The sequence below is a fragment of the Phocoena phocoena genome, chromosome 3 (genome assembly GCF_963924675.1).
Source record: "Phocoena phocoena chromosome 3, mPhoPho1.1, whole genome shotgun sequence".
NCBI lineage: Eukaryota > Metazoa > Chordata > Mammalia > Artiodactyla > Phocoenidae > Phocoena > Phocoena phocoena.
In genome coordinates this window covers 89540354-89568011 of record NC_089221.1, presented here as the reverse complement: position 1 = coordinate 89568011, position 27658 = coordinate 89540354, and the positions used below count along the sequence as shown (strand labels likewise).

General features: G+C 34.9%; 1 protein-coding gene across 3 annotated transcripts in view; it reads right to left on the bottom strand.

The window, feature by feature from the left end:
- Positions 1-27658, bottom strand: part of FER (FER tyrosine kinase) — a 477172-nt gene that overhangs the window by 127016 nt on the left and 322498 nt on the right. For all 3 annotated transcript variants that reach the window (XM_065874932.1, XM_065874931.1, XM_065874933.1), the window contains 3 exons: positions 25803-25859; positions 18163-18278; positions 15385-15479 (listed from right to left, as the gene is read on the bottom strand). In XM_065874932.1, coding sequence (XP_065731004.1) covers positions 15385-15479; positions 18163-18278; positions 25803-25859 — 268 coding nt within the window. The remainder of the gene's footprint in view (positions 1-15384; positions 15480-18162; positions 18279-25802; positions 25860-27658) is intronic.

Genomic DNA, 27658 nt, shown 5'->3' with positions numbered 1-27658 from the left:
ATACTTATACTTTTTAATATATGATTACCTATTCTTTATTCTTAAAAAGCACTTTTAAAGATGTAAAAAACTGCAAAAAGATAGGTATCTAATTATTTTATCCTATTCAACAAATGACAGATGTTAAACATAGAAAGGGTTTCTTTCTTAATTTTAGTAGCCAAGATAGGAAATATAGAAATTCAATCACTTGCTGGTAGCAAATAATATCTTAGAAGATAAATTCACTTGGAAGTCTTATCAAAGATCTTGAAAAAATGTTCTCAATACTAATCCACAGACTAACAGGTAAAAGACTAACATGTAAGAAAAGGAAAAAACAAAAGAAAACAAAATAATGTCTTAAAAAAACAGAAAATATGGAATACATGTAATCTTTTAAGATACAAAATTATTAAAGATGCTATATAAAGTCACTTTTTAAATTTGCTGCAGTTTGTTATATAAAGCCTTTCATTTTGAATCCAGGTATTGTCAAGTGTGATATTGTTTTCTCAAGTTTGACACAGAAGAATTTAGGCAAATTTTTCTTTTCTAGCAAAGGTTACATTTTCTATGTGTATTTATTAAGCTCTCAATCTGAGGCACAGCTGTGTCAGGTATTGAATAATATTCTTACTGGAACTGAAACTCATGTCCATAAATAGGTACCAATGACAACTGACTTCAGTTTTACAGAGAAGGACAGATGGAGGCAAACGAAGAGCAGGAAAGTTCTATATATACAAAACCTTATTATAATGAGAGTTTCTAATATTATTTTCACATTTTCAATGACAAGAGGGTATGCAACACTTAACATAAAGTGCAATCACTCAAGATGAATCTGTGAAGATGTTTAATGTATATAGCATCTGAAAATCTAGAAAAAGAAAAAAGGAAGTACCTAAATGAGAAGAGAGATATTAAATATGACCAGAAGACTTGTGAAGAAATGAGAAAAGAAAAAATGCATAATAGATTTTCATAAGTAATTAATTTGGCTGGTCATAAAATGAGCATTTAGCAAGTAGAAGACTGATTTCATCCTTAAAAATGTACTCGAATTTATGAAGGAAATGGGGGGAAAAAAAGGCAAAAATGTACACATTCCTGTCCATTGGAGACAACATAACACAGACTCTTAGGCCTCAAGGGCCTAAAAGATATTCAGTATTTTCCAAGGAATTGCTCATAAAGATGAAGCTCTCTTTACATTAGTTACCCTCAAAGCTGGTAAGAACAGCAAGAACATAGCATGCCCAGTTTAAGATAATCACTGCAGGGTGACTCCTTAAAATGAAATAACTCATTACTATGATCTACGAGGCTTTGCATGGCTTGAACCCCATCCCCTCGCTAACCTCATCTCCTACTACTCTCCCCTTACTCTTCCTTCATCCACACCACTCTTTCATGAAGCCTCGAATGTCCATCCTCCAGTGTCTACACAGAGTTCTCTCACTTCCACCAGGCATTTTACTCAACGTTCTACCCATACTGAGGACTTTCCTGGCCACTCTAAGACTCCAACCTCTGCCCATACCAATAGTTGCTATCCTCTTCCCTCTATGCTTTATCTTTTCACACCACTCAACATCCTATATATGTTTTACTTAACATATTTCTTTCCCTACCAGAACATAGGGTTCACGAGAGTAGGAAGTTTTGCTTTTTGTGGGGTCTTTTGGTCTGTTTTCTTCACTGTTGAATCCCCAGTATGTGGCATATATGGGAGGCATTCAGTAACTGTTTGGTGACCAAATGACTGAATAATCTAACAGAATATCTAGCCTTAAATAGTTTTTAAGTACAATTCTACTTAAAGAATATTGGTGTATCTGAGTAGAGTGACATACCTTCTCAAATATTAATGGATAAGGTTTTAGTTTCTTCCACAAATTTAGTCCAGAGTTTGCCTATCATTTCTGAATAGACAGGGTAACTTACAACTAGATAGGGATATAAATAACTTAAAACTAGAAGGGGATAAACAAAAGAAGAGAGAGCCAATATCTTTGGCTAATGCTGACAAGAGGCGTTTGTTCGGCTTCTACGTAAAATAGTTTGAATATTTATGGTACCGCAATGTAAATAAAAAACCTCCCAACATATTCACTTTTCAACTTTCATCATAAATAAAATAAGCATTGTTTAAGAACTTTGATTCAACCGATTTTCAGTTGTCTTTTAATCTTGGGAATATTTTGTGTTCCCCATTGTTTTAATAACTGTTCTCCTTACAATTCTGATAATATGAAAATCTCATACTAAATAGGCACTGTCAGAGTCATATACATTGGGTATACTACTGGGGAAAGCCTATTTATTTATTTAAAAAATACATTATATGTAAAAATTTTTATTTCAGCTGAATTCATCACAGTTTTACTAGCCCTGTTCATACTTCTAACATTTGCATCAAATATAAGTAGGCTTTTAACAATGAAGCAAATTTTCTTATCATTTATATTACTTTAAAGTTTCTCTGCAAATTTTAAGACTTTTCCATGTACAGTAACAAAAACTTAAAAACAATAACAAAAGTAGAACTAATCAGTAGTTTATCCATGAGGAAGTATGCATATATGTTCATAACGCTTACATTTTCCTTTAATTCATTAAGAAACTTAAATTATCAGAAAGACATTTTCAAAACAGGATCTAAGAGCGAAAATATGGTTCAGAATATGCTTTCTCCTTCTTACCAAGCTATCTGCCTCCTTGCAGGAGGTACTTAAGGTATAAGTGCCATCAGATGCTCAGAACATGAAAAACATATGGGTAATATTGCTCAGATATACACAATGCACCAATGGCTCAAATGTACCATGAAAAGTTAGTATCTGTTATAACACACCAACCTTTGCTCACTGATAGAAAAGCAAATCCCTAAGCACTTCTTTATAACCATTCAAGTCAAAGAGGGGATACAGTAATAGTTGTTATATTTTAGATTTCATTTCTCATAGTTTTCTTTTGGGTTAATGTTTTTAGTGTTTAGCTCAACCTCTGGGAAGGAAGGGTATGGTCTACCCAAAACAACAATAGAAAAATGCTAATACCACATGTGTGGAATACCACCAGGTTATCAATTTAAGTCGTGCATAAATTAAGTAAAGTAACTGATTTCAAAAGATATTAGTGCAAAAAAAAAGATATTAGTGCTTTTATTGTCTGGAGAAATGTCCAGTTTAAACTATTCCATCTGCAATTGCTTTGGGATATTAGGCAGCAAATGAAACATTAGGGTAACCCAATGTATCATTTGGTTGAGAAAGAAATATCAACTTAAAGATGCTATCTTTTTAAAATGTTGTTTTGCAAGTATTAAAAAGTCAACTAAGCACATTTATTTAGCTTTTCATTAATGTAATATGCTTGAATTATAAAGACCAATATCTAAGTTTAGATGTTATAATGTCAGTTAACATAGAAAAGTTACCCATTCTTCCAAATAGAAATTTACAATGCACTAATTTATAATTACTCATTTAGACTCATTCAAACTTTGTTTTAGGGAAGAAATATGGGAACATATGTATATGTATAACTGATTCACTTTGTTGTAAAGCAGAACCTAACACACCATTGTAAAGCAATTATACTCCAATAAAGATGTTAAAAAAAAAGAGTATTCTATCGACATCTCCAAACAACAAAGTAATAAAGCCCACAAAATTAGGTTCTTCTTTAGTAATTATCAGCAGCATAAAAAAACTCAGCCACTGAGTTGACATATCTTATAATCTTTAGCACAAAATATTAATTTGAGATTTGTCCTTTACCTTGAACTCAAAATTTACTGCTGTGACGTGATATTGTTACATATCTGGTAATGGATTGCATGATGGGAGATGGGTTAAATCTGTATAAGGTCAGGTGCCAGTTCAGACTTCAAGGGCTCTTTTACTGTGTGCCAGGAGCCATGTTCCTTAATCTTTTGTTGGCACAATTTACCCTTTCTATATTTATAATGAGTGAAAGAAACAAATGCCAGGCAAGGATCCAGAGCCAAAATACTGGGACTTGTTACCAAAGGAACAGAAACTGTCATTTCCAGTGACTCCCATAATAACCTTCTATAGCTGTGATGTCATGTAACAAATTGATTATGTTAGAATCACGTAAAAATATAAAAGTTCATTATGAATTGGGAAGGAAAAACATTTATTTTTTCAAACAATTTAACCTTCTGGCTAAACTTAGTGAACATACCCTAGAAATTACAAATGAAATGAATAATTAAAAGAAAAAATTCTGACAATGGAAAGATTTCTTTTGAAAGGCATTTATGAGAACTATATAAATAATAATATCCAAATTTCTAAGCTAAAATCTCTAGACAATATAAACTACACGAGCTCAATATTTTTTTCAAACTTGTTATAGAGATATTTTGATGTTGTCTAAAACCTGGTAAAAATTCTTCAGTAATTCTAAAAACTCCAAAAGCCATAAGTCATTTTAAAATTAAGATAAGTTTGAGGATTGCCAAAGAGCATGCACCTGTGAGAGAGGAACGTACCACATAACATTCAATTAGTTCCAAGAAGTTCTGAACTCAAAGATAACATCCAGGTCCAAGAGAAGGGGCAGTTAGCAATATCTAGTACAAGACTAGAGACTGATGCTTGTCTTGCTAAAATTAATTACCTCTACCCAGGATCTGTACCTCACATTGTTGTACTTGGAGATTAAGGTGCTTGGTTTCTAATTCATCAGGGTATTTTACGTCAGCCCTAATTTAACCACATATGTGAAAATAAATGACAGCTGCCTGAACTATAACTACTCCTTTAAGTCATGGCTTGTCATTTGAAAAATAAGTCCTCTCATCATTTCCTTCATTTCAATCTCTAAGTAAAAAACAACTTGTTTGCAAAATAAAATGGGGTCATCTTTTAGCATATTAGAGTTTGTCTTTGTTTTCAGTATTTCCTAGCACCATTTACAATTGCCTTTTGATTTTGTTTATCCAGCAACCTATACGCAAGCAATAAATAAAGTATTTGTAATTCAAGAAATGATTCAAATGAAGACAGGATCATCGTGGAGTAGTCACTCTAAACTTGAATCCTCAGATGCTTATAATCTCCTCAAACATTACTCTAGTGAAAATGTATTTCAGATTTATGTTTCCAAAGGGCTCAGTTATCTGACAAGAACAGGAGCATTTTAAATCTCTGCATAATACATTTCTGAAATGGCTTGCATATAAGACACCAAGCAGTTATTAACTCTTGCTTTTAATCTACCAGTTCTCTAAATCTTCTCTCCACAGCTTGATTCCCAGTAGAGAAAAAAGTAACTCAAACAAAAATCTTCCTGTTTACCATAATAAACTGTTTACTTATCTGTGCACAAGGTTGAGAAATTATGGAATGGGGATGCATGTATCTGCCCACAGGGTACTTGCATAGGCATTTTGCTTGAATTTTCATTTATATTTTCAATTCATAAAAGGATTATATATTTTGACCCAATTATAACTTGAATGCCATAATAGAAAATAGAAAGAGCACAGTTTTCCCACTTGGTATTTAACTGATGTTGACAAGCCACTCTAAGCTCTCTGAACCTCATTTAGCTTATTTGTAAATGGAGATAACAATACCGCCTGGTAGAGCAAATGACATAATGTTAATTAAAGTCCTTTGAGAACTGTAAAATATCATGTAAATGTAAAATATTGTTTATTATTATGCTATTTTATTAAGAATGAAAAGTAGCTGGTTATTTCCCCATCATTCCTTTTGTAAAATGAGGAAAGGAAAGATGCTGTTTTGAAGTAATCTAATAGTTTGTGATGAGAGGTTTCAAATTTAAGAAAAATTTTCCTAACTAAAAAATTATAGGTTAGAGCTAAAATTTAGAAGCCATTTTAATCCAGCCAGTTTAGTTTTAGATACAAGGAAAGAAAGACCCAAGAAGGGTAAATATTAAAACATACAAACTAAACAGTCACAAATGGTGGTGGAAAGGGAAGAGCTAAACCAAACTTTATGCTTCCCAATTTGCTGTCACATCACTTGGCTAAAGAAATCTAGGGTTAGGATTAGAGTCAGGGGCAGGGGCAAGTTCAGAGGTTGGGTTAAAGTTCTGCCTGGATTATAGGAGTCATTTTTTTTTTTGGCGGTACACGGGCCTCTCACTGCTGTGGCCTCTCCCGTTGTGGAGCACAGGCTCCAGACGCATAGGCTCAGCGGCCGTGGCTCACGGGCCCAGCCGCTCTGCGGCATGTGGGATCTTCCCGGACCAGGGCACGAACCTGTGTCCCCTGCATCGGCAGGCGGACTCTCAACCACCGCGCCACCAGGGAGGCCCTAGGAGTCATTTTAAATCATCACTTTCTTCTGTTGGTCAATTATAAAATAATAACAATAAAAATTATGACACGATGAGAATACACAAAGTGGTCATTATGGTTAAACATTCTAAGAATATATATATAAATTGTATATACGTATACATATGTAAAGTGTCTATGTGTGTTTGGTATACACATACAAAATCACAGTACGTTAGCTCTTACAGCAACTCTATTATTCTTACTTCACAGGTAAGAAAACTAAGGGAGGGAACAGAAGGGTTAAGTAGACTGAGCAAGATTATAGAAGTAACACGCTTCTGGCCAAAATGCCTGGCTCTTGGTCTTTTTTTTTTAAGAGTTGTACATCTTAATGTACAATTCAGTGAGTTTTGACAAATTTACAGAGAGAGATGTATGACTGTCACCACAATACAGTTTAGAACATTTTCATCACTCCATAAAGATCTCTCTCGCCTGTATAGAGTCAATCCCCATCTAAACCCCTAGCCCCAGGAAATCACGAATCTTCCTTCTTTATCTATAGAAAACTTTTCTGGGCATTTCATTTTGTATCGGACTTGGGTTCATCTGTACTGTAGCATATATTATTAGCTCATGACTTTATCATTTAACAGTAATATTACATTTGTATGGATATACTATATTGTTTATTCATTCAGCAGCTGATGGACATTTGGATTCTTTCTACTTTTTGGCTATTATAAATAATGTTTCTATGAACAATTGCAGTTGTTGTGTGGACACACATTTCAATTTTCTTAGGTGGATACCTAGGATCAGAACTGTTACTTTATATGGAAAATTTATGTATAACTTTTTGAGAAACTGTGACACTTTTCCAAAGTGGCTGTATCATTTTACGATCCATGAGCAATGTATGAAGGTTCCAGTTTTCCACATCCTCACCAACACTTATTAGAGCTCATGACCTTCACCACTACCCTCTGTAGGCTTCCAATAACCGTGCACATATGACACTGAATGTTAGAATGGGAGGGAAGGGGACTTCCCTGGTGGCGCAGTGGTTAAGAACCCTCCTGCCAATGCAGGGGACACAGGTTCGAGTCCTGGTCCGGGAAGATCCCACATGCCGCGGGGCAACTAAGCCCGCATGCCACAACTATTGAAGTCTGTGCGCCTAGAGCCCGTGCTCCGCAACAAGAGAAGCCACTGCAATGAGAAGCCCGCGCACCGCAACGAAGAGTAGCCCCCACTCGCCGCAACTAGAGAAAGCCTGCGAGCAGCAACGAAGACCCAATGCAGTCAAAAATAAATAAATAAGTAAATCAATAAATAAACGAATGGGAGGGAAGGAGGAGCTAAATGGAGTGAGGGAGACAGAGCTTAAACTTACTTAAAGACAACCAAGTCTGTTTCATTTATGTTAAAAAAAAAAATTTAAGACTTTTGAGAGCAGTTTTCAATCACAAAAAAAATTGAGAGGAAGATACAGAGATTTCCCATATAATCCCTGCTCCTTACTAGAGAGCTTCATGTATTATCAAATCCCTTGTTAGAATTTGTTATATTTATTACAACTAATGAACCTATATTGACACATCATTATCACCCAAAGTCCATAGTTTACATCAAGTTTCATTCTTGGTGTTGTATGTTCTATGTGTTTGAAAAAATGTAAAATGACATGTATCTACTATTATGTCATACATGGTAGCTTAAATATCCTATAAAAATCCTCTGTGCTCTACCTATTCATACCTCCCTCTTCCATAACCCTTGGCAGCCACTGAAATTTTTTTTTTTAACTGTCTCCATAGTTTTCCTTTTTCCAAAATGCCAGAGTTGAAATCATAAAGTACATAGCCTTTTCAGATTGGCTTCCTTTACTTAGCAATATATGTTTAAGTTCCCTCTATGAATTTTCATGGCTTAATATTTTATTTCTTTCAAGTGATGAAAAATATTCCATTGTTTGGAGGTACCATAGTTTGTTTATCCACTCACCTAGTGCAGAGCATCTTGGTTGCTTCCAAGTTTGGGCATTATGAATGAAGCTACTATAAACATCCTTGCGTAGGTTTTTGTGTGGATATAAGTTTTGAACTCCTTTGGGTAAATACTAAAGAATGTGATTGTTGGATTGCATAGTAAAAGTATGCTTACTTTTATAAGAAACTGCCAAACTGTCTTCTACAAACAAAGAGTTTTATTTCTTCCTTCCCAATCAGTACAACTTTTGTTCCTTTTGCCTTATTATGTTAGCTAGGACTTTGAGTAAGATGTTGAAAAGGAATGGTCAGAGGGGCATCTGTGCCTTGGTTTGTGATCTTAGTGGGAAAGCTTCAAGTCTCTCACCATTAAGTATAATGTTAGCTGTAGGGTTTTTGTAGATTTTTTAAAAAACAAACTGAGCAAGTTCCTCATGTTTTCTGAGCTTTTAAAATTTTTTTCATGAAGGGGTGTTGGATTTTGTTAAATGCTTTGTCTGCATCTACTGATATGATCACCTGATTTTTCTTTTAGCCTATTGATGTGATGGATGACATTAACAAATTCTCAAATGTTGAAACTGGCTTGCAAACCTGGGATAAATCTCTCCTATGCTTTCCATAACCATGTATTTATCAGCTTTTCATCTTATAGTGGAAATATATATATATATATATATATATATTTTTTTTTTTTTTACAAGGAACCTTATGGTGTTTGCCTCATTCATCTTTATATTCTGGTATGTAAACGTGTTCACTGATGAGAAAGGAAAAGATTCACAAGGCTTAAACAACAATAAATTGAGAAAATAGGAAGAGTTTCTTACCAGGTCTTAACTTGAAAATGTCAAAATTATGAGCTCATTGTTTTTGAACTTGCTATTTTGGCCCAGGTTTCGTAACATTAGAATGTTAGATTATAACTGGTTCAATACTAGAGATTTTGAAGCTGTGTCTGAAGAGAAAAAATCACTAAAGACTATTTGTTATCTTAAATTACTTTAAAAATGTTTAAAACAAAAAAAAATCATTTATTTTTAAGTGCTATAGTGGTTTTACCATAGAATGCTATAATGTCTTTTATATTAGTATAGTAGCTAGAATTTTGGTTTCAAACACTGGCAAAGAAATATTGTGGCAAAGGTGAAAAATACCTTAAACATATTAAAAGGTGATTTTTATTTACTTTTTCTTGCTTTATTTTTTTGCTGTATTGTTCTAGAAGCTAGAACATCTAGTATAGTGTTTAAGTGGTAAATGTAGGCATATTTGTCTTATTTCTGATATAAATTAGCAAAGTATTCAGTCATTTGCCATTAAATATGATGTCATCTTAGGAGCATGTCTTTCTTAGGAGCCACTCATGGTGAGAACATTCTCTTCTATTCCTCAATTTCAGAGAATTCTTAACAGGAATTAGTGTTGGATTTTGCCAAATGATTTTTCTTCATTTATTGAAATGATTATGTAGTTTTAAATTTTATTAATATGAATTACATTGATTGATATTTGAAAGTTAAATCAGCTGGTAGTCCTAGGATAAATTCCACTTGATCATGATGTATTTTTATCTGCTGTTGCATTTGCTTCATTAAAATTGTGCTCAGAATTTATATATGTAATAATGACATATAGTCTGTAGTTTTCTTTTGCTGTAATATTTTTGTCTAGTTTCAGAATCAGGTCGTGATGATCTCAATGAGTTGAGAAGTAGTCTCTTCTTTACAATTTTCTAAGAATTTGTGTAGAGTTGGTGTATTTCTTCTTAAAACTTTGGTATAATTCACCAGTGAAGCCATACAGGTCTAGAGTTTTCTTTGAAGGATGGTTCCTTAATGACCAATTCTATAAAAGATATGGGGTTATGAAGGCTGAATGAACTTTGGTAGTTTTTGTCGTTCAGAAAATTTGTCCATTTCATCTAAGTTGTTGAATTTCTTTATATAAAGTTAAGGAAATATTATGAATATCTTTTTTAATATCTGTAGACTCTATAATGAAGTCACCTCTCTCATTCTTGATATTGGTAATTTGTGTCTTCTTTTTTCTGAAGAGTCTATGTAGAGGTTTTATCAATTTTATTAATCTCAAAGGATTCCATTGATTCCTTCTGTATTTTTTTTCCTTTCTCCTATATATTTTGGGTTAATTTGCACTTCTTTTTAAGGTAGAAACTGAGGTCAAAACTTTGAGTCCTTTCATCTTTTCTAATATAGGCATTTAGTGCTGTATTTATTTCCCTAAGTACTGCTTAATAGGCATCATATAAATACGGAGATGTTGTGTTTTCTTTTTCTTTCCATTTAGTTCAAAATACTTTCTAAGTTCCACTCTGACCCATTGGTTACTCAGCTATGCATTGTTTACTTTCCAAATATTTAGAGATTTTTCAGATATTGTTCTATCCTTGAGTTCTATTTTATTTCTGTTGTGTTCATAGAACTTAAATGCTTATAAATTTATTGAGATTTGTCTTATGGCCCAGGATATGATCTATCTTGGTAAATATTCTCTGTGTACTTGAAAAGAATGTATGTCCTGGTGATGTTGTGTAGAGTGTCCTATAAAGGTCAGCAGGTCAAGTTGACTGACAGTGTTATTCACATCTTCTGTGACTTCCATAGTGAACATAGTTCTTAAAAAAAATCACTTACAACAGCATCACAAAAGATCAAATACTCAGAGATAAGTTTGACAAAAGATGGAAAGTTCTGTACACTAAACTCTACAGAACCTTGCTGAGGGATATTAAAGAAGACCTATCCTACTAGAAAGATATGTCACGTAGAGGGGTCAGAAGACTCAATATTGTTAAGAAGTCTATTCACCCCAAACTGATCTACAGAGTCAATGTAATCCCAATCTAAATATTAGCAAACCTTTAATGGAAACTGAAAAACTAATAATAAAATTGCTAGAGAAATGCAAAGGACTTCTAACAGCCAAAACATTTCTAAAATAGAACAAAGTTAGACAACTAACATTATCTGATACAAGACTTACTATAAAACTTCAGTGGTCAAGGCAGTGTAGTACTGGCATTACGACAAACAAAAAGATCGACAGAAATTAGAGTCCAAAAATAAGACTACACATAAATATATTTTTAAAAATGAAGGTAAAAAAAATCAGGAGAGAAAGGAGAGTCATTGGTGCTGGAACAACTGAATATCTATATGCCAAAAATATGAACTTCAAACCATTCCTCACAACCATATGAAATGGACCATAGAATGAACTATAAATTCTAAATTCTAAAACTATAAAAATTGTAGAAGTAAACAGAGGAGAAAACCTTTGTGACCTGGGATTCAACAAAGATTTCTTAGATATACCATCAAAAACATGATCTATAAAAGAAAAACATAATTTAAAGTTTGAAATTAAAAACTTCTGCTCTTCAAAAGACACTATTAAAAGAATGAAAAGACAAGTCAACTGAGAGAGAATATTTGAAAATCATACATCTGATAAAGGACTTGTATCCAGAATATATAAAGAACCAAGACTTTATTACAAGAAAACAACCCAATTAAAAAACTGGGCACATTATTTAAATAGACACGTCAAAGAAGATATATATGAATGGCAAATCAGCACATGACAAGATGCTCACATCATTAGTCAGCTGGGAAAGACAACAAAAACCACAATAAGACACTACTGCATAAAATTTTAATATCTAAAGACTGACCACACTAAGTATTGATGAAGATGTAGAGAAACTACAGTTGGGAATGTCAACTAGTATAATCACTTTAAAATCTATTTGGCAATTCCTTAAAAATTTAAACATGTACATTCTATCTAATTCATTTATTCCACTCCCAGGTATTTTCCTTAGAGAAATGAAAGCACATGCCTATACGAAGACTTATACGTGGATGTTTACAACAGCTTACTTGGCAGTAGCCCCAAATAGGAAACAACCCAAAAGTCTATCAACAGTTGATAACAACGGTGATATATTCATATGATGCTATTCTACTCAGCAATAAAAAAGAATGAACTTCCGATAAACATTACAACATGGATGGATCTCAAAATTATGCTGAATGAAACAAACTAGACCCAAAAAAGAAAAGAGTAGTACAGACTATATGATTCCATTTATATAAAATTCTAAGAAACACAAACTAATATATAGTGACAGAAAGCAGATCAGTGGTTGACTGGGACAGGGGTTGAGAGGGGGAGGAGGACTACAAAGAGGCATGGGGAAAATCTGGGGGTGATAGATGTGTTCATTACTTTGATTGTGGTGATGGTTTCACAAGTGTATACATATGTCAATACAATAAAGTGTACATACATAAAGTATATGTCAATTACATATCAATAAATCTGTTTTCAAAAAGATTGACAAATTATAATTATTAAATATTAGATTTTTGACAGACATTCTCTCAAAATTGAATTAAGTAAGTCCAACAATTCAAGGCAAAAAACTGACAGTTTTTGTTACCAGGGAAAAAAAATCCAAGCTTTGCAATGAAAGTTAAAATTTTGGAAAACACATTTGCTATAAAGAAATTGATACCTCCTATTACTTTTCCAGTGAGATTAGTGATGACATTAGTGAATGTGGTCTTTTGATACTGTATAATGAATTACTTCACTGTTTGGAAGATCTATGTAACCTGGTCACTTGATATTTTCCAAATGAGAAATGACAAAGCATGATGCTACAAAAATCATGTATTCATCTTATAAGACTGACAAATGGAATTAATGTAACAGAGTACGAAAAGTTCAATGTGGTTTCAGATCAGACACTGCAACTAACCTCCAAGAAAATTTAGCAAAGTCCACTATGGTAGGCAGAATTTGAAGATGGCCTCCCAGTAATGTCCCACCCTAATCCCTGGAACATGTGAACATGATTAGATATCAATCTCATAATTATGTTTTATCATATTGCACAGTTGCCCTAAAAATAGGCAGATTAGCCAGGTGAGCCTGATCTAATCACAAGACCTTTCAAAAAAGTGGAGGGTATTCTCCCAGCTTTTTTGAAAAACAAAACAGAACAAAATGAAAAACAGAAGGAGAAGTTAGAGAAATTCAAAGCACTTGAAAGATGTGACACACTGGGTCTGAAGATCAAAGAATGTAGGAAACCTTAAGAAGCTGGGAGATGCCCTTGGCTCACAGCAAGAAAAGAAAGGGAACCTTAGGCCATTTCTCAACTGTAAGAACCGGAAGGAGTTTGGAAATGGATTCTTCCCCAGTGCTTCCAGCCAAGAATTTTTGGCTTTATGAGACCCCAAGCAGAGAACCCCAGTAAAGCCTGCCTGGACTTCTAACCTACACAACTGTGAGTTAATAAATGGATATTGTTTAAAGCTGCCATGTTATGATCATTTGTTGTGCCGCAATAGAAAGCTAATACATTAACCATAAATCAAAATGCACATAAACTCAGATCCAACTCAAGCACTGTTTAGAAAAGAAAAAAAACCCAAATAATAAAAATGGAAACAACCAAAGTATCCATAATTAGAAGATCGATTTAAATTATAGAAAGCCATATAATGGAATATTCTGTAGCCATTATAAAGAAAAGGTAGAACTATATGGATGAATATGAAACAATGAAACTATGTTATATTAATAATAGAAAAAAAGATCAGCAATGTTAAGATTTTGAATAATTAAAACATTTGCATAAAATCATGGTATCTATAGTAAATATTTTCCTGAGGGGAAAAAAACACAAAAAAATAAATAGCAATTAGCTTTGGAGTAAGATTAGATTGTTGAGTAGGACATTTTCTAATCAAGTTTATTATTCTTAATCATTAAAAAAATATATCAATAAAGGTTACTATTTAGTGTCCAGATAAACACTTTCCTGGCTCTCTTCCAAAGCTATCTTCTGCTTTATGCAATTTAGACCTGCCATCAGGAATTTGTTACCATGCTCCTTTATAGTAACACCAAAATGACTTTTCCTCATCAAGTCTGCCCTACCTCTCAAATCTAAGTTTCTCAGTGACATCCCTTATTAACTGGGGGCATCATTTTCATTATGTGAATGTTTTATGTATTTATAATACTTAAACATCCCATTTTAATTAAAATTATAGGCTATTCAATTGTTTTAAAATTTTTGTATGAAAATTGTATGAAAGCTACTTTAAGAAATAAATCCTAAATAGTGTAAACCATGCAAATATATATTGCCATTTGAGGATGAAAATGATTATGATCTAGGAATCCTTCAGTTATATGGTAATAAAGAAATATTCCAATAACAATCAAACCAGCATGGTAAAATTGGACCAATTTATCCTTTAATAATGAAAGAATTATGTGAAAAGTTTTTAATGGGCAATCTACAATATCAGGTTTATGTGATGTATATTAAAGTTAGAAAAATGTTTTATATTCCTTTAAGTTTCTTCTTGTAAAATGAATAGTTAAGGTAACAAAGCAAACCCTTTTCAGTTATTAAATACTGTATTTATAAATCTTATCAAGGTCATATTTTACCTCTGATTATATTTTCTACAACAGAAAGATGTACAATAAAAATAAAGATAACACGGTATCAGTTTGATGTTATCCTTGTTTGTTGGCAAAAGTAGTTAACCAAAATACCTGGAGGTGTTAAAAGTCACAAGAAATAAAAGGACAAATTCCTAGAGAGATCACCTTTTTTTTGTCCACATATCAAACAAGTTCATAGTTTGTGACCCAAAACATTATGATATTATTATATACAACTAAACAAAAGGATGTACGGTAATGTACTTGTAAAATGATATACAATGAACGAAATATAAGACAGTACTATCATTATTATAAAGTAAACCTAAGTAGACTATTTATCTAAATAGCCTTTCTCACCGAAAGATTATATACAACTAATTTCCACGTGTAACTGCAATGTAATAATATATCTTCTCTTACAAAGGTTGGCTGACACTTTCTAGAAACTGGCAAGTATTATAGACTATAAAAATATCAAGTATGTGTACAAGCTCTTCATCATCAGGAAAATGTTAAACAGAATCCTTGGAAACTTAACAAGGAGAAATCAAAGAGACTAAACATATAAAAGCAATAAAACATGACATTAAAATGTCATTGAGGAAACCTCTAAAATCATATTACCTGGAACCAGTTCCATAATTATGTAGATAGGCTGTCTTTGTGTGCAAACTCCTATAAGTTTGACAATATTGGGATGATCATATTGCTTGAGAATCCTGGATAAGAGAAGTATAAGAATAGTTACCATTTAAGTTGTAAGCATTAATTTATGATCATGAGTAGTGTGCACAAGTAGAATGCACTTTAATCAACACAATTTTTAAAACTTAGTACGAACCCAAATTATGATAAATGGGATGTATATGTCTTGACAAATCTTGGCAAAATATAGATATAAGTGAGTCAGTTTTTATTCAGTTAAATATTCATTTAAAAATTATTATCTACTCTGAATAGGTAATAAGCATGCTAAACAGGAATAACTTACTTAGTCCAAAATATGCAGAACTCCCTTCAAAGAATCTGGTTTTAGCCACCCTCACAAAAGGTGGAAAGTATTAGTGGACCAAAACCTGTAAGCTGTTAGGGCAGCATCTTTTTGTTTTGTTTTATTTTATGTATATACTTCATTTAAAACAAATAAAAATAGAACGATTCATATTGGTAAATGCTATAGAGTAATCACTTCATATTTAGATTTCACAATACATACTCTCTTGATGATCATGATCAACTTCAAAATAGTAAAAACTCAAAAAGTTTTGAGAAAACTGGCAGAAGGTTAAACAGTGAGTAATATAAGACTTAAGCTGAGGCAGAGAAGTTTTAGTTTGGATAAAGGCAGAATTTCAGAGAGCTGTAAAAGCATAGACTCATCTATAGGACCCAAAGCATGAGTTAAAAATAATTAGATTCCCTCAGAGGCCTGTCTACCCTGATGATTTCTGTTACCAAATGATCTTCCATGTTATCCTACTGATATAGTTATAAATTCACTCATATTTGAAAAAACACAGTTTCCTTTCTAGGAGAATGAAAAAAATAACTTCATTTGTTGAAAGATAAAACAGTTTATATGTGTGCTGTACATGTACAACTAAAGCAGAGATAGCTCTAAGAAAAATGTTATCGATTGAAAATATATAAATTTAAAAGATGAGAAAGTACACTGGGAAGAATTCTAGAGATAAAGAAAATGTTCTGTCAATAACTGAGTTTGCAGTTTCTATGAGGAATTAGAAAGGAAGTTTTAGAATGATTGACTGTAATCCAAAATGTCATTTCTTAGGTTGAAAACTGCTTAATAAAGAAATTCCACAAAACAGCCAGGATGAATCCAAATGACATTAAATAGCTAAATATATAGCTTTATTATCTGTTAAAGGATACTTGGGAGTTTGCATGGATGTAATTGTCATTTTTTTTTTTTTTTTTTTTGCGGTACGTGGGCCTCTCACTGTTGTGGCCTCTCCCGTTGCGGAGCACAGGCTCCGGACGCGCAGGCTCAGTGGCCATGGCTCACAGGCCCAGCCACTCCGCGGCATGTGGGATCTTCCCGGACTGGGGTGCGAACCCGTGTCCCCTGCATCGGCAGGTGGACTCTCAACCACTGCGCCACCAGGGAAGCCCCGTAATTGTCATTTTTAACATAAAATTTCAGTCTCACTTTAAAAGAAGAAATTAAACTCTATCTTTCAGTAAAAAATTCACAAATTAGAAAGCAAGATACCTTAAGGTACCTATGAATAACTAAAATAATGAGGCTATAAGTTTGAATTGTGATAGCATACGTTTACATTCATCATAGGATTGTTTTTCTGAATTGCTAATAATATACATGAAAAAGGTTTGCAACTTTATTCCACAGATAATATTTAATAAATGCACCCAACTAGTTTAATCCATTGCTATAAATATCCATTTTTAGATGATGGAGAAATGACATCAAGATGCTCTATGCCACGGGATTTAGTTCTTTCGTTGCCATGTCCTCTGTTCTCCCATGGCACTTTCCAAAAACTTCAATTTTATATACAATGCAGTGATGGAGACAACACACACACACACACACACACAAACACACACACACCTTTCCTTCCTTCCCTTTATACCACCAATCTATGGATCTATATATCCTCCCCTTCTCCTTCTCACCCTCCCAACTATCCACCTACTCATCCATCCATCCATCTCCCATTCATGTGTCCATTCTCACTCTATCCAAAGCTCCTTTCCATTTGTTTTGTGTTTTGTTGTATATATTAGATTTTACCACTAACAGAAGAGTTTAAACTACTTGCAACATAGGGCTGGCAGGTTGGAACATTAAATTCTAGCTAAAACAGAAAAAAGAGAAGAAAATCATCCTAAAAGATCAGTTAGAAAAGAAACAATGCAATGAGCTGAAGAAGACATTTGAGATTCTCAGAAAATAAAGCTAACACCTGGGAATAAAGAATCAAGCAATAATATCTAAGGAGGGTAGGAAAGATGTAATTATATACCTAAATATATGTCTAAATTATGGATTTTATATCTAGAATACAGTAATATTCTTAGTATAAGGACAATCACAACACTGCATATATGCATATGTGTATATGCACGTGTGATAAAAGCAAAAAATACTGCAATATTTTTCAAGGACTTAAAGAATACTCACTGTTCTCAAAAGCATCTGGTTCTTTTGACTGTGATTTCCTAACTGACCTGCAGTCTAACTCAAACACACAGAAACTTTTTGTTTTCACATTGTATAATAAGTGCCTACTTTTGAGGGCCCTGAAAGTGCTTACTTCTAATTCATCAAATCATATTTAAGATATCTTCAAATTTACGTTTTAATGAATCACTTACTTATATTATAAATACATATTTACATTACTTTAGAGAACTTACTTGGCTTCTTGTAAAAATTTTATTTTCAGTTCCTGAGGAAGATCTTCTTTACACGTTTTAACAGCAACAGCAGTTTTATCCTTTAATATGCCCTTAAATACTTCACCAAAATTTCCCTGTAAATACAAATATATTTATTGTTTAGAGTGTAAGACAGCCACGTAAACCTTTGCAAAATACAAGGAAAGCATGTAATGATGAGTTTTGAGTTCATCAAAGTACTCTGTTAGCTTTATTCAGAGTTTTAAGTGGAAATAAAGACTGGGAATGTTGCTCTTACCAATTAACTTTAAATACACTACCCAACATAGCAACCATTTGAGGGACTGAGGCTTGTGGAGAACTGAAAAGGAAACGGGAAAAAACTGAAATAGAATAAAAGGAAAAACTAATGCTGTCAGAAGTACCTAAGTTTCACTCCATCTAGTTCCCTTCACCCCCTTAACTCTAAGTTTTATCAGGTTGGCGTTTAAAAATAAAGCCAAGTTTGTGACCACCTAGAGGCGGGGGATAGGGAGGGTGGGAGGGAGATGCAAGAGGGAGGGGATATGGGGATATATGTATATGTATAGCTGACTCATTTTGTTATACAGCAGAAACTAACACACCATTGTAAAGCAATTATACTCCAATAAAGATGTTAAAATAAACAAACAAACAAATAAAGCAAGCCAAGATTCTGTGAGGTGACTGGTGGTACTGATCCACACAGCCAGATGTCACTTGGACGCGAGTGTGAGAGAGTAAGACACTAGATGAGAGGCAACAGAACCAAGGCAGATGAAGGACTGTCAACAGCCACTGCTGCAGGCTGTCAGTCCCTGAAAGATACCAAGGAAAACGAGGTGCTTGCCCAAATGCCAGTGTCACCCATCTCTGCTACTGCTCATTTCTATCAAATGTCTGAACTCCTAACCTTACTCCATGGCTAGAACATATTTTGATTTAAAATGCCTTATTTCCAGTTTGAAGTCACTTTTATTATAGTTATGAAACAAAAGAATACAGAGAAGATCTATAAAGCTAACACAACAGCTATTTTGGAGTATTCTCTTCAAGTCTTTCTATGTATGCATATGTATTTTTTACATAGCTATAATTATAATGTGCAAGCACTGTATTATAATTAGCTTTAATGCTGTCATTGTTGAGTAACAAGTAACTAAACTAGAGGTCCGATAATCAATGAGTTTGAGTTCTAAGTTCAATGTAACTCTTAACCTATGATCCAAGGTGTATAAATTTTACATGTTACTAATCATTTAAATTTACTAATAGGTATTTTAATAAATTTATTTATTAAAGAATTACTATTTGCTTAATTTAATTAACACTTATTTTACTTACCATTTTAAGTATACTTGAATATTTAAATAATCAATAATATTATTAAATCTAATATTCAACTCTTAAATATTCATTCAAAATGATGATTGATCACCTTTACATGAAAAGTAAACATACAATAACTTCAACACAATGCACATTCACCACAAACTAGAAAAAGAAAAATTTGAGCTTTATATCCTTTCCTGTTATTCAAGGCTTTTTTCCTTCCCACAATTATCACATCATTTAGAGCTGAGAGAAGGTATTAGTACACACAATTACTGCTGGGCCTCTGTTTATCTGAATGATTCTGAAGCACTTAAAATTTACCTTGTCTGAAACTTAACATTTTATTCACTAGAAGACATTTCCTGACTAAATTACCTTTTCATTTCCTAGGGCCATTACTCTCTACAAGCATTCAGATTCTTCCTATGGAACACTTTTGTCTTCCTCCTAGCACCTCAGACAGCCTACTCTGATTCAAGATCTCATTTTTCTCACCTGAACTGATCTCATCCTTGGTCCCTCACCCTCTTCGGCCCCTTAATCTCTCCAACACAGAACTTTGATTATACCACTGCCTTATTTAATACCTATCCTTCCATTACCATTCCTTTCTCAGCCTCTGTCTAGCCATCTTAGCCTCTGACTGCTACATGTGTCCTAAATTCAAATCTTAGTGATCCCAAAAAGTGTGCCATGCCTTCTGTACATTTTCCCCTCACCTCCAATCAGAGAACATGCTAACTAATCTTTAAATTCATTTCTATGCCACCTCCTTCATGAAGACTTTCTTGATCTTCCAAAAATTAGACATCTTGTTCCTGAACACTTATCATCCCATTGCCCCTTTGTACCTTTCTAATGCTTTCTGTCCTATGTAACTGTTCTTGGCACATACAAGGCATTTGAAAATTGTAAACATTCATTTAACAATCATTACTCAGAAGACTTCAATTCTGTTAACAGTGGTCAAGGGAGGAATCACCAAACACTGCACAAATGACTCTGCTTCACGGACCACCTCTTCTCCATCCAAAGAGGTCAGGAAAAAGCCTACGACGTCCATTGTTCCCTACCATGTAACAGGCACGGCTTCATCTCTGCTACTGGCTTTAAGTCCATGAGGCTAAATTTCATTATGACTCTTGTGTATGTTTCTGTTGGTCCTCACAGAAGATCCTGGTGGTCCTCATTTCCCCCTCTCTAATTCTCATTAGGTTCTGCAGACTCCTCGTCAACCTGTTATCTCCAAGTATTTCCCTTCTATCCCCAACCTCCAGTTGCCTTCTGGAACTTGTGGTCCATCATCAAAAATTTATCTCGATCTATTCTTTGGTCCTTCTCTTCACCTTCTTGTTCTAACAGAAACCTGGCTCTCACTTGAGAACACTCAAATGGTGGGTGAGCTTCCTGTGCCTTCTAAAACTGTGATGACCCCACCCGCACCCCCAACACACACACCATGCTTCTCCCACCACCTGAGAGATGGAATACAGGATTCATAGAGCTCCTTGTCACTGCTTTCAAAACATTTTCCCTTCTGTTTTCCTAAAAACCCGTAGCTTTGAAACTTTATTATTTGATTATATACCCACTACCCCTTACTGTTGCTAGCAGCTATTGCATTTGAAAATATTTTCCCTCATTTGTTGACAATTTGAGCTCCTGGATCACTGTACCTGGTGTTACTCTTGTCTTAAAACTTGGAAATTTCAATAGACACTTAAAGATCCTTCCAACACTTCAAAACTCTGTTATGTGACCATCTCTCTTCCAATGATCCATGTTCCAACCTATTTTCTATGATCATACCTTAAACTTTGCCATCACCAATAATGCAACTCCTCTGAAACACCTACGTCATTCATCCCATCTTCTGGCTGGCTTCTATTTTTCTAGCTTACTTCCTCTAGTATTCGGACTCAAAATCCTTTGACCCTATAGGAACCTCCAAATCTTTAGACCCTATTACTTTTTATTGTCCATAACCCCCTAACAGCCTTGCTTTCTTCCTTATTCAGCTTAAATTCCATGCTCAATAATTATAACAACTGTTTACTATATACTCTCAACTTCTCTGCTCCTTTTCATCTGTAGAACTCCCTTATCAAATCCACAAGCCAGATTAAATGCAACACGGCCTACTCTGTTCCTATGCAGCTAAATGTGGCTGGAGAAAATCCACAATGATGTTGACTAGTTTCACTTTAAATTCATGAACACAAACCTCTAGGAGGGCCTTAATACTGCTCAATAATTATATTACAATTCCCTAGACCATTCACACTCTCATTCTTCTAATTAACTATTCCCCCCCCTTTGACTCTCCTCTTAAAGCTCCCATACCTTCCCCACACCCTCATTCTTAGTTAACAATCTTGCTTAATTTATTGAGAAAATTGAAGCAATATAAAGAGAACTTCCAGACTCTCAGTCCCACATTTACCCTCCTACCAATCTTCCTTGCTGTTATAAAAAATGAACTACTGTGCTGCTATTAAAGTCAATGCTCCATTGTAAATTAAATTCCATCCCCTCTTACCTACTTGATGATATTATTTCAGGAATTCTCATCTCCTTCCAAAATCTTGAATTTTTCACTGCATATTGCTAACTGCAAACCAGCATGCTGCCTCTCTCAGATTAACCAACACACAAATCATTTCTTCTGAAACTACCATCACATGTAGTTTGCTACACGAAGTAGCAAAACTTCAAAGAGTTACATCCTTGCTATCTCTAATTCCTCTCCTCCTATTCTCCCTTAAATATATTTCAGTTTGGCTTTCACATAAAGCATTCTAAAGAAAGCGCTCAGCCAAGTCACTAGGGATCTCTTCACTGTTAAAGTCAATGATTCTCAGTCATCATCTCATTTGACCTCTCAGCAGCACTTGCCACCATTGATCACTGTCTCCTCCTTCATATACTTTCTTCTCTTGGCTTCTAAGGCATCCTATCTCCTGGTTTCCTGCCTTCCAGGACCTCAACCTCAATCATCTTGCTTCTCATCTCTCCAGCCTCTTGATTTTGATGTGACCAGGGTTCAATCTCTCTCTTCTCTTCTCTATCTAGACTCACTCCATTGCTGAACTCATCTAAATAAACCAGCAAATAAGTGACAACTACCAAATTTGTACTTTTGATCCACACCTCTTTTCCAAACTCCAGACTTAATACCCAACCATTTTCCCAACATCTCCACTTAGAAGTCTAACGGACAAACCTTAGTATTTACATCCCAAACTCCTAATCTCGTTCCCCCCAAACCTGCTACACCTATGCCAACTGCCCTCTTTGTCCCATGCCCTGCATAGAGCATCAGGATATTTAGGTAGTTCAACCTTAAAAACAAATCCAAACTCACCACTTCTCACCACTTCCACTGCCATCCCCTCTGATCCAGCAACCATTAACTTTAGTTAGGTAAGTACAATAGCTTCCTAACCTTCCAACTCAGCCTATTCTCAACATAGTAGCCAGAGTGGACTCTGTAGAAAGTAAGATCATGCCACTCCTCTACTCAAAATCATCCTCTAGCTTACCTTTCCACACACATTTAAAGCCAAAGTATTGATAATTACGGTGATCTACATGGCTCTACAGGATCTATACTCTCATCACCTCACTGACTTGCTGCCCTGTCCTATTCTTCCTTGCTTACTGGGTTACAGGCAAACTGTCTCTCCTGCTCATCAAATGTAATTTGCGTTGGTACTCCCTCTGCCTAAAACCACATGGCTAAATTGCTCCTCCCCAGGTTTTCATTGGAAAGAAACAATCTTAATAAGGCTTACCTGGATTCGCCCATTAAAAATTGCAAGTCCAATCAACAGCACTCCTAAATTCCTTATATTTTCACAGGATTTTAGCACCCTTTAACATTATGAAGTTTACTTATTTATTAAGTTTATTGTTTTTCTGTCTTTCCCTGCTAGATAGAATATGAGCTTCATTAAGGGCAAGGATATTTGTCTACTTGGTTCACGGATGTATCCCAGGAACCTAGAAGAGTACCTGGTACAGAGAAGGCATTCAGTAAATATTTGAGGAATGAATATTTTTCTTTTTCCTTTTTTTTTTTTTTGCGGTACGCAGGCGTCTCACTGTTGGGGCCTCTCCCGTTGCGGAGCACAGGTTCCGGACGCGTAGGCTCAGCGGCCATGGCTCACGGGCCCAGCCACTCCGCGGCATGTGGGATCCTCCCGGACTGGGGCACGAACCCATGTCCCCTGCATCGGCAGGCGGACTCTCAACCATTGCGCCACCAGGGAAGCCCAGGAATGAATATTTTTGAATACCAATTATATATCAAGTACAGTCTATAGAAATACAGTGCTCAAAAAAAGAGCTCCCATCTCAACCTTATACTACTACTAAATTCCAAAGTACATAAGTATAAGAACCATGGCTAATTATTTTTCTCATGCATTTTCATACAGTATACTATAAATATTCAGAATAGGTAATGAAAATATTAAATGACATTTTCAACTCAAATATATTTGCTGAAATTAAGCTATATAGTGTCTCTAAAGTTGAAGTATTTTACTAAAAATGATAAAATTTATTAAAGCTGATATCATGCTACTGCCTTGTCATTGAAAACAATTATTCTTTGAAATAACCTTACTGAGGACCCAACGGCTAAAATTCCTCCTAATATGTGAAATACCATGTATCACATATTAAACAAAGATAATTGAAACATTTCTCTTTAACTGAAAGTATTTTTTCCTTAGAACTGAAAAATCTGCTCTTCTCAACACACTATTTTCAGTAACTGGTTTAATTTTAGGGCTTCCCTGATGGCGCAGTGGTTGAGAGTCCACCTGCCAATGCAGGGGACACGGGTTCGTGCCCCGGTCCAGGAAGATCCCACGTGCCGCGGAGCGGCGGGGCCCGTGAGCCATGGCCGCTGAGCCTGCGCGTCCGGAGCCTGTGCTCCGCAACGGGAGAGGCCACGACAGTGAGAGGCCCGTGTACCGCAAAATAAATAAATAAATTTATAGCTTATTATTTAATTGTATTTTCATGGAAATTAATTACTTTCTTTGTAATAGTTTTTAGCCCAATCACTGCTACTGAGTTACCTAAAGTAATGAAAAAGGAGAAATATTTCCTAAAGAATTATGGCCATATCACAGAGGAAATAAACACACCAGCTTCTGTTGTAGCTTGAAATTCTTTAGAATTTACTTACTAAATAAGCATTAGCAGTCAATAGAAACTGTTTTCCAATAGTAATTTAATGCTTCTATTTGGAGAAGATATTTTAAAATAACAAGAATCCTGCAAAGTAGATTGTTTCAACAGGGATTTACTTTCTCAACACATATCAGGACTAAAACATAGGGGAAATTTGTCAATTCATCAAGTTTACATTTAAATCAAAAAAGTAATGAATAATCATTTCTTTCTTTACTTGAAACGCTGAGCCTTAAATTCTAGTACTGATCACTCAGAAATGTATGAGTGATAGTTTTCCCTAGCTATCTGGATTTTATACTATTTTTTATATTGCATTATGAACCTCAACTCAATTCAAACATCACTAATTAAGTCATCGACAAAGAAGTTAATATTTATCTATTGGAACTCAGTTATAAACAAATAACAAATTTTCAAATAGTCCATTTGATTATTAAATGTCTGCCATCATTATTAGTTATAATATACTTTCATAAGGCCAATGAGTTGGAAGAAACTCCCAACCACATTGGAAGAAAGAGACTTTCATCATATATAGCTGCCTCCTCTGACCACTAACAGAGCTAGCTACAAAATGGATATATTGAAACATGTGCCTTGTCAATATAATTTTCAGATTGAAATAACATGTCCCGTGTTGTCACATACCGTGATTCTATATACAATTCTGAAATCCCAAAGAGCAGTACTGCATTTTCTCTGAACTATCATGTATAACCAGAAACAAACAGAATAAGACTATTAAGTATTTAAACTTTTATTACATCACAGTTTCTTTTCAAATCTCAGTTCACTAGTTTTGGCTTTACTACACTGTAATAAAATTTTTGTGGCTTTTAGTTCTTTCAGAGGAAAATATACAAAATAATATTCTTAAAAGTCAAGATAATTCTTAAACTTTTCAAAGATTTTCACACTTCTATTTCAGTGAACATCACAGTATTTGGAACAGATATGGCACTGTGTTCTTCTAGGTTCATGGGGGAATGTGCCTTGCTGTGTGCTGGAATATAAGAAAGGCTTTGAAGAAAATGAATCTGTAGAGTTCACAATCACTATCAAGATTTGGTTTTTTAGCTCAGTGGATTACATACCTTGCCCAGTAATTCTCCCAATGTGACATCTTCATGATTGAGAACCCATTTCTTATCCTGTGGCAAAGAAAAAGAACAGTTTTTTAGCCCAAGCAAGAATGCAGTTCCTGGGCTTCCCTGGTGGTGCAGTGGTTGAGAGTCCTCCTGCCAATGCAGGGGACATGGGTTCGTGCCCCGGTCTGGGAAGATCCCACATGCAGCAGAGTGGCTAGGCCCGTGAGCCATGGCCGCTGAGCCTGCACGTCTGGCGCCCGTGCTCCGCAACGGGAGAGGCCACAACAGTGAGAGGCCCGCGTACCGAAAAAAAAGAAAAAAAAGAATGTAGTTCCTGTAAGATGCATTTGAGGCAGTGGCAAACAGACCTAAGAGATATTGCATTCAGACCGTTGAATAATCAGCACACTAAGAAGTTGTAACCTCAAGAGGTTATAAAACAGATTTAAGAAATGTTAACACACAATAGAACTTTAAGCTGTACATTATAGCAAACTTCTATCAGAATTCTCAGTCTTCAAAATGATAGTATGCCTGTAACTAGAACACAGCATGCACTCTCCTCCCACCATAAAGCTTAGGCTATGCTATTATTTGTCATTTCAAAAGTGTTGTGTCATAAGTACATGAGGGAATCTCATTTTGCAATGTAAAATTTCCAATCTTCACTTGATCATAGAGAATTATTTTATACCCAAACTACATTACTAAGAGCTAATTTTTCCACAACTGGTCATGAATTACAGCTGTCTATTACACTGCATATAGTCCCACATCTTTCCCAAGTAATTTCCTGTAGTATAATAAAACAACAAACATCAATTACAGTATCACAAGGTACACAAGATCAGTGATGCAAACATGCCATTATAAAAGAACATCCCATTATGTGATCTCAAGAGCTAATCAGTACTTAGGGAATATTTTATCATCTAAAAAGTCACAGGGCTTCCCTGGTGGCACAGTGGTTGAGAGTTCGCCTGCCAATGCAGGGGACACGGGTTCGTGACCCGGTCCGGGAAGATCCCACAAGCCGTGGAACGGCTGGGCCCGTGAGCCACGGCTGCTGAGCCTGCGCGTCCAGAGCCTGTGCTCCACAACGGGAGAGGCCACAACAGTGAGAGGCCCGTGTACCGCAAAAAAAATAAAAATAAAAAAAAATAAAAAGTCTCAGCTATGAGAGCACACAGTACTGTAATGTTAGAAAGACATATTAGATTTAAAAAAAAAAAGAAGGAAAAATGAATGAAGTGGGATGGGGGGAGAAAGGAGAGAAGGAAAATTAGGGGATGGAGCAAAGAGAGAAAGAAGAAAAGAAAATCCCGGAATGATATATTTTATTCTTGATTTTTAAAAAATTTAATGTTAAAGTATAGTCTTTCCCCATTACACAGACTGAAATAGAATTATGAGCTATAGAATGAATTGTAACAAGTAATCAAACACCTTGAAGTAAGAATCCACCCTAACTATGGCTTAAAAATGTCCTGGACAGCCAGCTGAAGTACTTTACCTTCTGAAACACCATGTGACAAACACTCAACCACCACACTCTGATTGTTCAACAAGGGGAACAGCAATGATTTTTAAAAACAGTTTACATGTATAATCTTTAGGGGTTCAGAATAGCCTCCCCAAGATGTGCTACTTTAGCATGTGGATTATTTTGAGCTAAAGGCAAATAAGACCCTGTGGCCTCAAGGCAAAGCTTTACTTCTCCCTTAAAGGATTTAAATTGGGGGCCTTACCCATAATAAGAGCTATTACCAGAAATAAGTTTTTATGACCTATCTGTATGACAGGGCAAATCCAATTACTAAACATCTGCTCTTCCTATTTGTGAATTACCCTCCTTCTCTCTG